Raw genomic sequence first — 14310 nt, 5'->3', positions numbered from 1 at the left:
AGATCGGGAGCGAGCGAAGGACTTTGAAAGTTAGCGGAAAGATTTAACGTGAGACAACATCCGGTTTCTTCAGAGGAACATCCGGTTTTCAGAATAAGATGCCAACAAAGTATGAATTAAATTCACATTAAGTATAAAACATGCTACCTGCATCTCGTGAGTTAAAGGGAAAATACACCTACATTGTGCGTAAGTGTGTCTTTATTCTTTGATCGCTGGGTAACCATCATCACCTCTGAGTTACAGCATTATATTGATGAACAGTAGAGCTGCATTCACATGCTCTGTCATGAAGACGACACACATTTAGATGAAACGTGCTGAAACATTGTATTCCTGTTGCACAGCAGTGGAACGTTTCACATGAAGTCACACACTGAGCACAGATAGTGAAGAGATAGAACTGCTACTGTGTAAAGGGAATACTGCTGTTAAAAAGAACCTTATTTGTTTAAAGTGTTTGCAAACCAAATGTTATTGCACTTTTGTTCATATAGCAGTACTTTTAAAATAAAAGTGCACAATACACTACCTTTGAATTAATTATTGAACTTTGCCATAACAATGAGATTAATCGCAAAAATTCCATGCGATTAAAAATTGTAATCGTTGCCCAGCACTAATATGTATAGTATACTTTAAACAGTTAAATATATTGTTAAATTTGACTTGGCAATAAAAAAAGTATCGGTTCAGGCACCGTTTAGGCACCGGTATCGTTTTAAAAGTATCGTTTTAGTACCGGTATCGGAAAAAACCCAAACGATACCCATCCCTACTCCTAAATGCCTGATCCTTGTGCAGCCTTAGCTGTCTGAGTTCCGCTGTGAACCAGGGTTTGTCATTGTTATAACTCACCCTGGTGCTTGATGGAACACAGCTGTCCTCACAGAAGCTGATATATGAAGTCACAGCCTCTGTGTAGCATACTCATCCAGACTGTTGGTAGCAGTCCTGAAAACATCCCAGTCTGTACGGTCCAAGCACACCTGAAGATCCTCCATAGCCTCACTGGTCCACTTCTTGAATTTCCTCACCACAGGTTTACAGAGCTTTAGTTTCAGCCTGTATGCAGGAATCAGATGGACCATGACTTGGTCAGAGAGTCCCAGTGCAGCACGAGGGACAGTTTGATAGGCCCCGCTGATTGTGGTGTAGCAGTGGTCCAGAATGTTCTCATTTCTGGTAGGGCATTTAATAGACTGTCTGTATTTGGGGAGTTCATGGCTGAGGTTTCCTTTGTTAAAGTGTTGAGGCTGAAGTTTCTCAAACAGAGGAGAAGAAGACCACAGAGGAGAAGAAGCAGCCCCCCCCCCTTGCTCTCTTTTTTCCATCAGCAAGCAGGGCCAGAATCAAATGGTTCAGGTTAAAATCATAAGTATTTAATATCTAACAGAAGCCAAAACATTCGCAAACTGAATTACACTATCGACAGTAAAACAAACATAATATTCCATGAAATATGAGGCCCCGTTCGGGCCACACGACAGACAGGTATGGCTGCCCCATGGCCAGGAGGAGGTCTGAGGATCTTCTGCAATTCGAAGATCCTTTGTTCCTGCTGAGTCTCTCAAAAGTATCATGTTTCACATTTCTCAGCCAATCGATCAGCTCAGTGATTGGCCGAACCCTTTGGACTTCAGTCGGCCATCTTCTTGACCCATTCCTCCCTCCTTGAAGGCTGTGCTCAGAAACCCTTCAGCAACATCCCCCTCTCACTGATTTTTATTACCTCATGGCGGTGTCATAAATTCTCTGGTTTCTCTCACAGTGCACAATACATTCAGTAACTCCTTTTAGTTTAAACCTTCTACAAGTAAACATATTGTAACACTAATATCCATGCTAGGAGCGCTTTAAAACTTAAATCCCTCACAAAAGTCACCAAGGACATCAACTAAAGAGGCCGGGTTGGTCCGTTCCACACACAGTATCTGTTCGGCGTGTCCGCTGTGCCTCCTGCACGTTACCCTGCGGCGGAATGTAAACACCGACCAGTATGAATGAAGTGAACTCACGGGGGGAGTGGAAGGGTTTGCAGTTTATGATAAAAGATTCCAGATCAGGAGAACAGTGCTGCAGAATCACTGTCACGTCGTTGCACCAGCCACTGTTGGTGTAGAAACATTATCCTCCACCTTTCAATTTGCCGGAGAGCACCGTGTCGCGATCCACTCTGAACAGCTGGAAGCCAGCCTGGAACGCTGAGTCCGGTATCAATCCACAGAGCCAGGTCTCAGTGAAGCACAAAACGGAAGATGAAGAGAAGTCTCTGTCTTTCCCCACCAGTAGCTGAAGTTCGTCCAGTTTGTTGCACAGTGAGCGGACGTTTGAGAGAAATATGCCCGGCAGTGGTGTGCGAAATCCACGTGTGCGAAGACGCACCAGCGCTCCGGCCCGTTTTCCTCTCCTATGGCGTTTCACTGCATGGGCTAAGGTGAGAGCAGCTTTGACTAGAATGTCCAGTAATTCCATAGAAGTTAGCAGAAAAGTTGGAATTAAGTCCGCTGGAGTTGTACCCCTGATGTTCATGAGCTCATCTCTGGTGAAAGAGCTCCGAGTATCGCAGCATAAAACTGAATTAATGACAAGGGAGTTAAACAATGGCCATAGAGAGACAGCCATTTCCAAGTATTTTATGGGATAGTGCACTCTTATCCTGATGAGATGGCTGAAATGTGTGGTAAAGCATCATGAGGCGTGCCTCTTTAAATGATTGTCCCATGTCATCCAAGTCATTAACACACCGTGACTTTATTTTGGAAACTGTCTGGACCTCATCATCAAGTTGACGTTGTCCGCCTCCAACAGGGCAAAACTAATTTGGGTGAATGTGTCAGCTTCATATGGTTCATTAAAAGCGCTGAACGTGCAGCCACAGCAGCTGTACATTCTGCTGAGTGGGTGTAACTGATCAGAATATCCTCCGAGTCCCTCAGCTGGGTCATCCACAGTCTGAACCTGCTGTTCACAGTTATGTTTCACAGTGAAGAGCTTATAGTTTAGTTTAACCTTGTGAAAAGACAAAGAGAAGGCGGCATATGTTGGATTAAGACGAACGTGTCAATGAATCAATGGCCCTCATTAAAGAATTTCTGTTTTATTCTAATTTCTCTTTTTCTCTGTGAGGTTTTAGATTCAGCAAACCTTTCACTTTAGTGTAAAATCAAGTGTATTTGAATAATTCATTTCTTTTGTGTCAAGCTCAACTTGAACAAATTTCAACATGTGAATTGGAGCCCCTGAACAATAGCATGCCTTCTGGACGGTGCGGACATTCCTCACACTTCCATGTTTTTGGCACACCACAGTGCAGTGGTAATAAACACTGAATTCACCAAGAAAACTCCTGAGCTCTTGGAACACATCCAAATTGGTAAAAGTAGCTCTGCCGACCCGCCAAACTGTACCTGCCTAGTTGTGCACACTCATGGTCTGCCCGTGTAGAAACGAATTACAGTTTTTTACGATCGCTCATTTGGTCATAAAACTACACAAAATTCACACAAATACAATTCAGTCACTCAGATATGTCACTCAAGAAGTCATATGTTTGTGCGAGGGATTCTTACACGAGGCCCAATGTGTAAAGCCACTTTTACTATCCATCACTGGCGTTGTGACTCACTCTCCAGGCGAGTCCAGGCAGGGTTTATTTACTGTCCCTTTTGGTACCGCCTGCCGTTTCATCTGAAGGTCACGTCATTGTGTGCGTGGCTGAAGCAGCACCAGCAGCAGCACAGACCGCTGTGCCAACCCTGCTTAGCGCTCCCCTGAATGCTCTGCTTGGCAGCAATAGACTGCATTGTCCACAGCTATGTTGGGAGGAAGTCCTTTTTTATCCCTTTTTTTGCAGGGGTACCTTTGCAATGGCTGTCCTTTTTCTTCTGCAGGCGCTTTAAGGGAGACGCACATGAGTAGTGAGAGTTCCCTGACCTCCATTTAGTCCCAGCCATTATACGATGCTAAGCCAGGCCCGGTTCAGGCCGACCCAGTAGAGGCTAACCAATGCTATGCTCCAGCAGCGCAGCTTGTGGACTCCAGCGCTAGAAAGAAAATGTTGACGCGGTGGCGTTTGTGATGCAGCGACCGAAGAAAACAACAACAGATAAGTGCAGTAAGACTGCACACTGTCCGTCTGTTACGCCACAAATACAAGCAGGCAAGGACACGCTGCTTCACCTAAAGCAAGATGGAAATGTGCAGCACAGCGCTGACAGCAAAGAGAATTTACTGCTTGCAAATCAAAAAGATTATTTTATTACGCCTCACATGAATGGGAATGAGGCAGACCCTTCCCTCTCTTTCTCTCCCTGTCTCTCTTTCTCCCTCTTTCTCCCTCTCACTCCCCTAAATGCAACCTCTCTCTGTCTCCCTCTCACTCTGTCTCCCTGCCTTCATCAGTTACATATGCAGAGAAGTGCAGCGCAGCACTATATTCTGCCAATGCAGTACTCCAATTATTTCTCACTGCTGGGTTATGATTACAGAAAAAAAATGAAGCACACCATACAAGACTGCTGAAATATGGCAGAGGTTGGATATGTCGTGTTTCAGATGACTCTTGTTTTCTGTAACCAAAAGGGAAGAAAAGAAAAAAAAAGATATTTAAAACTATGTTGTTGAGCTTATCAGAAATCCCTCCGCATTCCTAATCATTTCCCATTAGAATTATTACTCTGCCGCACATGCTGTATCCACCCACCCAAAATACAGTAAAGTGAAAAGCTTCTTCCTGGCTGCCGGGTCTGTATATTACACTGTGATTGACAAGCTAGCGACATACACCTTCATACCGCTTCATTAATTACATTTCCCTGCAATTAGTTCCCCGTTTATCCAGTTTTAATTAACCATGAAATTATGGATACTTCCGCTTCTGCTGCTACCAGCTGAAGAACGTGTGTGTGTATGTGTGTGTGTATACATGTGTCTCAGGGAAGGACAAGGCCAAGGACGGAACGAGGGGCTGTGTGTGTGTGTGTGTGTGTGTGTGTGTGTGTGTGTGTGTGTGTGTGTGTGTGTGTGTGTGTGTGTGTGTGTGTGTGTGTGTGTGTGTGTGTGTGTGTGTGTGTGTGTCAGAATGACTCAGAGCGCAGCAGTGTTCTGCTGTTATCACACAGTGGTAGGAGGAACTGTGTCTTTGTCTTCTCATCCTCACATGCACGGACGGACACACACACACACACAGTGGGGATCTGCAGCAGATTACAGTTCACTGCAAATAGCATTTCAGTGAAGGGTTCAATTTAAAGGTGCAGCATGGACCTGGTGTAACACATCCACTTACTACTTTGTTTGCGATGTGATTTTTTTCAATTTAAAGATGCGTAGCTTGATATGCATTTGCAGACATTTCAAACCTGTGCACACTATCAAGAAATTGAAGAGTGAGATTCACTTTTAAGGTTTTCAAGCCCATCGTTTTCAAGCATCCAAAACAGTTGTACTTGGTCAAAAATTCTCAGTGACACATTTTTTGTCCTATGGCATTCTTATTAAATTCTTTTCACAAACCAACTCTCAAACTTCTCTGCACAAGCCAATGTCCTCACAGCATTATACTTTTTTTGCAATGGGAGAAATACAGCTGTGCAACAGTGATGAGTCTGTCAGAAAAATCTTCTGGAGTCCTAAATCAAACCTCAGAGCGGTACTATCCTTGGGAGAGACTTATTTCAACACGATCATATTCCCCTGGTTGGATGTGACCTGCATAAAGAAGGATACCTTAATAACAACAGTTAAAATATAATATAGGATCCTAAAGTCAGTTGGTCTATCAATAAAAACATAATGTGATAAAGTGCTATGAAAACACACTTATGACATGCATAAGTCAGATGAAACATAGCTGAAGAGGAAAACATCGGATCTATGTGGAGCGATGAGAAGATTGTAACCTTTTTCAAATCAATACACAAAACAAAAGTACAGAAGCCCTAAGAGGCAAGTGAGGAAAAAAAATTGGGTGATCCAAGTCTGATCTGAAAAGTTTTTTCTCCTGTGTTTAAAGTCCAGATGGAATTAAAAAAGCCTTTGTTAACTCTTATGGAGCACCTCCTCAGTTATATTCTGCACTAATTTCACAACATATGCAAAAAAGATGTGTTGACATAATAACCAACCAATTTCAATATTAGCATGACATCTATCCATCAATCAATCTGCAAGGGAGGTGGAGCCACAGTCCTTCTAAGCCAGGCTTTTCACCGGGACTTCAAGAACATGTCAGAAAATTTCTGAAGAAAGTTTAAATGCATTAAATCCTATTAACAACATGGGATATTAGCAGTGGCGGGCCGTGCATTTTATACCTGGGCCTTCACTGCTGTCCTGCAGCTGAAATATCTCCTAATAACCTCATGATGGCGCCACAGCTACGGTTATTATTAGCTTCTAGGGCTGTAACAATACACTTATTCGTATTAAACCGTTCGGTACGAGGCTTACGAACCGAACAATACATTTGAATAATACTAGTGCATTTGGAAAATGCAGAAGCTTAAATTGTGGGAAATATTATTTTTTCTGCGCTCACGTAGGAGACAACGGTCGGTGTGACCTCTGAACTGCAAAAAAAACCAACAACAAAAAACAACAACAAAAAACAAACAGCTGGGGCTCCGCAAGTGTTCTGGGAGGCTAAGCTAACTAGCTTAATGGGAAAACAACAGCAGAACACGCATTCTGCTACACACTCGAGGGCCATTCAGATATTTGATGCAAAAAAACTAACGCAGTTGACTTACCAAATGCTGATCACTTATTAAAGACAAACTCCATCCTCCATTCTTTGTTCAATTCAATTTATTTTTGTATAGCCCAAAATCACAAATTACAAATTTGCCTCAGAGGGCTTAACAATATGTACACATGACATCATCTTGTCCCGGAACCCTCACATCGAAACAGGAAAAACTCTCCCCAAAAACCCCTTTAACGGGGAGGAAAGAGGAAGAGACCTGTGGGAGAGCAACAGAGGAGGGATCCCTCTCCCAGGATGGACAGAAGTGCAACAGATGTCAGATGTTTGAACAGCATACAGAATTACAAGACATTCAATGTAATTTCAACACATTCAATGTATGACAGAGCCACGGCAGGAGGAAAGACCAGTTCCAGGTACAACCCGGATCAGTACCTGCGAGGCGAGAGAGCACAGAGACTCTGGTGAAGAACAGGTCAATAATGTGCATTAATGGTACCGGTAATATGAATAGTAATGTAAGAAGTAATAAGAGTGTTGTTTATTAGTGGTAGTCAGCAGGGTCATGGCAGGATATGGACCACAGTCCAGGTGAAACCACGATACATAGAACTTCTTAAAATTGGTAGTAGGTGTCAGCAGGGCCATGGCTGGCGGAAGGACCAATGTCCAGATAAAACTGCGATCATGAGAACCTGTGAGGCGAGAAATCACAAGGACTTCGGGGAAGAAGTAAAGTTAGTAGTGAGCATTAATAGGACATCAATTCATACAGACAGAGATGAAGAGAAGGCGAGAAGATCTCAGTGTATCTTAGGGAGTCCCCCTGTAGTCTAAGCCTATACCAGCTGGTCTAAGGGCTGGTCCAAGGCAAACCTGAGCCAGCCCTAACTATAAGCACTGTCAAAAAGGAAAGTCTTAAGCCTACTCTTAAATGTGGTGAGTGTGTCTGCCCCCCGGACTGAAACGGGAAGTTTGTTCCACAAAAAAGGTGCTTGATAACTGAAGGCTCTGGCTCCCATCCTACTTTTTAAGACTCTAGGAACCACAAGTCATCCTGAATTAATAGAGCGCAGTTCTCTAGTAGGATAATATTGTACTATAAGCTCTTTAAGATATGATGGTGCCTGACCATTTCTAGCTTTGTAGGTAAGTAAAAGGATTTTAAATTCAGGGGCTACCATGCAAGGTGCCACCTGCCCATCAGGACTATCTAACCATTCATGCCCCGATAGCACAGCCTATGGAAGCAATTTGAGGTTAAGTGTCTCGTCCAAGGACACATGGACGAGTGGAGCCGAGGATCGAACCGCCGATCCTCTGACTGAAGGACAACCCGCTCTGTCTCTGAGCCACAGTCTATAAGAAGAATATAAGAAGCCGCATTAACATCTCTGAATGACTTCCTAATATACAGAGTTGTGCATGCATCCAACCCTATACAGTAGTGTGGCAGTTAAAACCCACTACTGTTTGGGGTTCAAATGAAATAAAGTCATATACAAAGCATCTTTTGGTGCCACCTCAAATTTCAAATGACAGTCAGTTTGTTCCAAAAATGTGTATCAATATAGTGGCCACAATTACTGCAACCAAAAGGATTACATTTCAATATGTACACATCTCAAATATATTTACATATATATATAGTATATATACACATACACATCATTCCGTTAATGCTAGCTAATGCATGATACAAAGTCATACTGCAAGGGTGAGTGTTAGAATTATGCATATTTATTGGGCTCATTATCTCAGTTTTCTCAAGCTGAGACAACTCAACTAAAGAGACACATGTTTCTATACCCTCTGCTTATGTCTGCCCGTCCTTGACCCAGGAAGGTGTCTGGTGGGGGCACTGTTTTCCTTTCCTCCCTCTCACTTCTCAGTAAAAACTGTAGCATCCATCTCTCTCAGTGCGCGGCGGGTTGCACTGCGTCCTTCACTGCGTCCTTCACATTCTCTTCAGATAATGGGGTTTGTTGCAGCTTGCACAGATGGAAACTCAGGGAGCGGTCTTCCATCAGCTGTATTAGCCCCGCTATCACTTTTTAAAAACAGTCGACTCCACCAGGGTCTCACGACTTGAGGCGAGGAGTGTAGCACCCCTTCCCTCATCTGAATCAGAAGTGATAGAGATTAGCGATGTGTTCAATGTGCAGCTGTCTTACTAGAACCGTTTACTGAGCTTTTCACTACTTTGAAGTAAATGTTATACAGGATTCTGTGATGTATGATTGTTAAAATGTTACTGTGTTTCTTTAGGGCAGCGACAAGGGCGACGTGGACAAGAATAAGTGCTGCACGCTGTGTAACATGTCCTTCACCTCAGCAGTGGTGGCACAGTCACACTACCAGGGTAAAATCCACGCCAAGAGGCTAAAACTGCTACTGGGGGAGCAGCCTGCCATCACAACCAAAGGTATAGCCCCCGTTGAAAATGCATTGTGGGTATAAATGATACAGGAGCTACACTACATCTGTCCAAAGGGAATTTGTTATTGAAAGAAATCATAACTAAGGAATGAAACACAGGATGCCATATGTGTTGACAATGTACAACGGTGTGGTTATGTAAGCGTGAAGTGGAGTAGAGAACCACGGAGCTGATTTTAAATAACTATGTGTATGTATGTCCGTACAGACCGAGTGTGTGTTCTCCCCACATCTCTCCTATGTGGAGTCCTAACAGATATCTGATATATTATCATCCAGAATATGTATTAGTGTATATATTAGTGTTTAGTTGCACTGTTTTGATTCAGTGCTCTGAAACATCACATGCACACAGAGATGATGTACGGGTCAGAATATACTGCACGTTCACCAATACAGCAGCATGGCTACGCTAGTTGTTCCTGTAACTTAGCTTCTTCTGTGTACTTGTGTTTTGAGTCATACCTTTGGTATCAGCACTAAGTACGTTGTGGGATGAGTAGTGCACTTTTAAATTCACACCCTTAAATTGTTTCTCAACATTACTCTGAAACTCGTGGAAAAATGTTCTGCTAAAAAAAGATTCCGCCTCGGGTAATACAGTTATTGGCTCCTAACCTCCAGAGCCTTTTCTCCCTGTCTAAATGATGGTAGTATTAATAAATAAATCCACGACGCTCAGGTTGTCTTTGCAAGCAATTTATTATGCCCCAAATGTATGTTTATTGTGAGGTGGCGACCACTAGTGGCCGTAGTAATTATGACGGGAGAAAAGGAGAAAGTCAGCTGACGTAAGGAGCATGGATGTATAAAGAGAACTGGCTACAGCGTTGGAGGCGGGGCCCACGTTAATTCCTTTGAAATTTGCTCAAAGGTGCATGGAGCAAAAAAAGTTTGACTTCCAAGTAGAAAATTATCCGGATTTTCGGCACCGCTTCCTAATCTATGGGGCCCGCAGAGCAAGCCTACAATGTGGGGCTCATTCATATGAACAGAGAAGGGAGAGAATAACTCTGGATTCGGCTACTAGTTTTATTGGATTTTACAACTTGTAAGACTTAATAACTTAAATAGGGCTTATTTAGGTGTTTGTACTGGGAAGTTGATTTTCCTTAAAAAAAAAAGCTGATTTACAGACGTCTCTTTGGCACAATGGCATTACATATCAAACCCGGAAGCAATATGTACAGTACACAGTATGTAGCTCATTCACTTTAATAAATCACCTGACCTCTTTTCATAAAATTAACCCTGTTTAGTGAGGACAAAGAACAGCAAACAAGCACCATTTTCAAGGAAGTGGGATGCTTGGTGGCCATGGTCTGACATTCCCTCATCACTTCCATTAAGATTAAGAGTATCATTTTGGATGGTCAGTTGCCAACTTCCTGTGTCTGTACTGTGTCTTTAATCCATTTTCACTCTCTGGCCTCATACCCCCTACCTCCTCTATTACTTTTGAGCTCACCTTGAGGTGTCAGTGCTGCACTTTTTCCTCTATCCTAGCAACAACAACACAGAAGTGGGATGGCTCTTTGAGCATGGATGGAAATGGAAAGTGACCATGGATCCATATATGTCGTCAGGTTCAAATTTGAATTTGTCCGATACTTTGGTTTATGACCAAATACCTGCTAAACTTATGACATTCCCATCACCCTAAGCTGCATCTTTTCAATACTATGAAAGGCATTAGGTGTTTGCTGTTGGTTCGTGGACCACCATTAACTTTCAGTTTTGGCCCCCAAAGGGAAAAAGTTGGGCCACACCTGCTCTAGGATGACTGTAGACTCTCAGGCTTGTTAATGAGAAATACTGCATGTTGTGGGTTTTGGGGCCAATTACAACTCACTAGCAGCAACCCAACAAGCTGGTGTGATTGACAAGCTTGTTCTGTGTGCATCTCTGCGTGTTATTTAGTTTTAATCACCGACTGCTCTTTACCTCCGGGGCGATGGACGTTTTCTGCAGTTGTAATCCACTGACAGCTGCTGAATAATGTGAGAATAATGAGCGAAGGACACGGGGGGAAACAGTGAATGAGAAACACGGTAAACATTATATTTTCAGATTGTTCTGAAGCCCAACGCCTGAGTCCACAGTGAGCAGTGTGGATGTGAACAGATCAGCCTTGAGCTTTGTTTGTTATCTTCTGTTTGTTGGTGCTCCAGTTGACCGAGCCACTTATATACAGTACACTTCACAACTTGATGCTTTACTTTGTGCTCAGCAATACCTTTTAGTTTGTTGTAAGTGTTCTGCGATGCATTTTCATCGTGGTCCTATATATATATAGACTGTATATATAGTTGTCTGAAGTCTCCCATCATTGGACCATTCTGAATGTATCTCTTATTAGAACAGCATCGGCCACTGTAGCCTGGTTTCCCTCTCAACTGGTGCGATTGAATCAATAGATTGGCGCACAAAGCTCCTGTCTTTGAGTTAGTGTTTGTTGGACAGGAGAAGAAGAATTCCTTTCACTTCAGCGGTGCTGGAATATTATCGGAAGTAGAACATATCGCGTGAAGTCTGCGCCGTTACACCCACGGGAAAACTTTCTTCTGTAGCACACCTGAAATGAAAGAAAGGACAATAAGAGCCAACGTTTTCATCTCAATCGGCCAGAATTCTGGATCACGTCTGTCAGCTGCACAATTGCTGCACCATCCCACCGCTTCTGCTTCCTGTGCTGCATTCAGGGCCTATCATCCATCTGTGGGAATGATCAAAACTGAGCCTGACACCAACTCCATTTCTGATTTATTCTTAACAGTTTTCCTATTCAGTTCATGGCTAAACTGAACGTTACTGTTTATTAATGCAGCCCACTTCCCAAAGAGTGAGAAGCCTGTTTTTGTTCTTTTTTCCACAGGTTAGGATAGAGATATATCTTTTGCTTAGAAAAGTTTGGGGCTCTGTATTGATGAATTTTAGTTTGTCATTTTTGGGCATTGCTGAGCTCTGTTTTTGGAACCTTCCACCTTTCATCACCATGCATGTCATGCTGCTGACTTTGAAGGACAAATAATATTAGGAACATTTGTATTCCGAAACTGAAGAGGTACAGCATGTTTTGAAGAAAAATCATTAATTACACACACATTTTACACATGTAAATGTGAAGTGATGTACATGACAGTGAAAGGAGAGAGAGAAGAGAAGGAGAAAGATGGAGTGAACAGTGAGAGCGGATTTTGGCTGCTTAGTCTCACTACAGCTACTTGAGCTCGAGCTAACGTTACAGAACTAGCTTTGCCAATTTTAGCAACCTGATGTAATGAAGCAGACCAAATGAAACATTATCTGAGATGTTAACAGTTCAATAATCATGAAGACAAAACAATACTGAAGACTGTCCGTGATTCCCGTGATAAGCGTGACTTTCCTCGGTTGATCTCCACATGGCTGCTCAGAAGGATGAACTGAAGCGGTGAAGTCCAAAGTCGAGTTCAGGAACAGCTGATCACGTCTTGTCACTCAAAAATGACTTATCATACGTGCTATCATCACAGCAGAAACATCAGCCTATAAACAACAGTACGTTGTAGATAGAGAGGCGTATTTCCAGCATGCTGATAAATGACGGTTATCTGCTGCTCTGGTTAAATGATGGCATTCACTGTTAACATGTGAAGGATGGATATTTAACTGTATGTTACAGTTACTATGTAATACTTTAAGATACTGCTGTAAATCAACTGTACATTTACAGCATTTCATCACAGTGTAGATCGAGCTAGTCTTTGTATAACCTTCTTAGTTTTGTATCGATAAAAAAAAGAAATTTACAAGTAAAGTCAACTTCATTTTATTATGTAGATCAAGCGAAACTAGTATTTTACAATGGATTCAAGCCATGTTTATGAGAGTGTTAAAATGATATTTGTTTCAAACCACACAACACACCTACTGTTTCTTTGAAGATATCTTTACTGCATAGCACTTACTAATGTAGTGGTGCTGTGTTTCAGAACGCAGGTTGAGCAAAATCTGTTGATTCACCCTGAGATGATAAAACTACATTTTAAACATCATGGAACACTAAACCTCAACATCAATAGTCATAGATATGAGGAAATACAAAAATCAGACCCACATATTAAAGCCAATATACTATTCCTTTGCCTTGTCTCACGATCAGTGCTTAAGAATTGTTGCACATATCAGAGAATTCCGAAAGGGAAAAGATTGAGTCGGTCAATATAAGTGTGAGTCTGTTGCTTTTGTCCAAACAACCCATCCTCCAGTTGGAAGTAGGTAAAAGCGGGGAGAACAAGCATGCGTTGGACTCTTTGGAGTCTTGTTTTACTCTCTGAACAATAATTTAAAGTACCTTTATCGTACAGGCACCCAGATCTGTCACAAATGGAAAATGTCAGAAAGATAAATCCAGGGCACCGGGAGGCCCAGGCTATTGATTTCTACATCAGCAGACCGGCCACATTCCTCTGTTGATCCGGCTGCCTCTCGGTACCCGAGTTCTTCCAGCTTGCTGTCAGCCGGTATTCAGTTGCAATCTGTAGCATTTTTACCCTCATTCACCCCAAACACTAAAGATCCATTCAGGTGCTGCTATTTCAAAATACCCTCAATAAACACTGATGAGAATATACAGCATCTCTGTTGTCATGGGAGATCCTCATACAGTCGACTCAAGCCTTTTTTTCCTCTCTGGAAAAATGGTCTACATCATCACCTTTACAATAACCTTAATTCAAAACCCATGATAAACATTTCAAAACTGCTCAGTCGTCAATCTGCAATCATAATGTAGAAAAGCCCTGCGTAAGCGGTTGTTCTGAATTTAAAATTCTCTTTCTGAACACGCAAGAATTTCATCCAACAAATGAATATTTAATGCTTTTCCCGCAGGCCGTATCCTCAGCTACTGTATTACACTTAGCATCTATAGGCTAACACACAACCCTTGTTTGCCCTTTAACTCAGGCACAGTCCAGTGCTCTCGACTCTTTCTAAAGGACAGACGGACTGCTTAGTCGCTTTAGTTTCAGCTTGGTTCAGATGGTGACTTATATAAGGGATGGAGATGTCCATTTGCTTTCCATGGCCTGCACAGCTTGCAGAGATTCCTCCTGAGAAACAAAATGAAAATATGAGAGATAACTGCACGGACAAGAGTACTTTGATCTCCTCAGATT

The 14310-nt window shown here is 42.5% G+C and overlaps 1 protein-coding gene across 1 annotated transcript in view; it reads left to right on the top strand.

Annotated features, from left to right (window-relative positions):
* LOC306697015 (zinc finger matrin-type protein 4-like) overlaps positions 1-14310 on the top strand; it is a gene marked incomplete at its 3' end in the record, with an annotated part of 113103 nt that overhangs the window by 74712 nt on the left and 24081 nt on the right. The window contains exon 4 of the mRNA XM_079160753.1: positions 8978-9134. Coding sequence (XP_079016879.1) covers positions 8978-9134 — 157 coding nt within the window. The remainder of the gene's footprint in view (positions 1-8977; positions 9135-14310) is intronic.

The sequence above is a fragment of the Pholis gunnellus genome, assembly GCF_910591455.1.
Source record: "Pholis gunnellus genome assembly, chromosome: 6".
Taxonomy (NCBI): domain Eukaryota; kingdom Metazoa; phylum Chordata; class Actinopteri; order Perciformes; family Pholidae; genus Pholis; species Pholis gunnellus.
The sequence above is the reverse complement of the archived record's forward strand: the minus strand, read 5'-3'. Positions and strand labels throughout refer to the sequence as shown.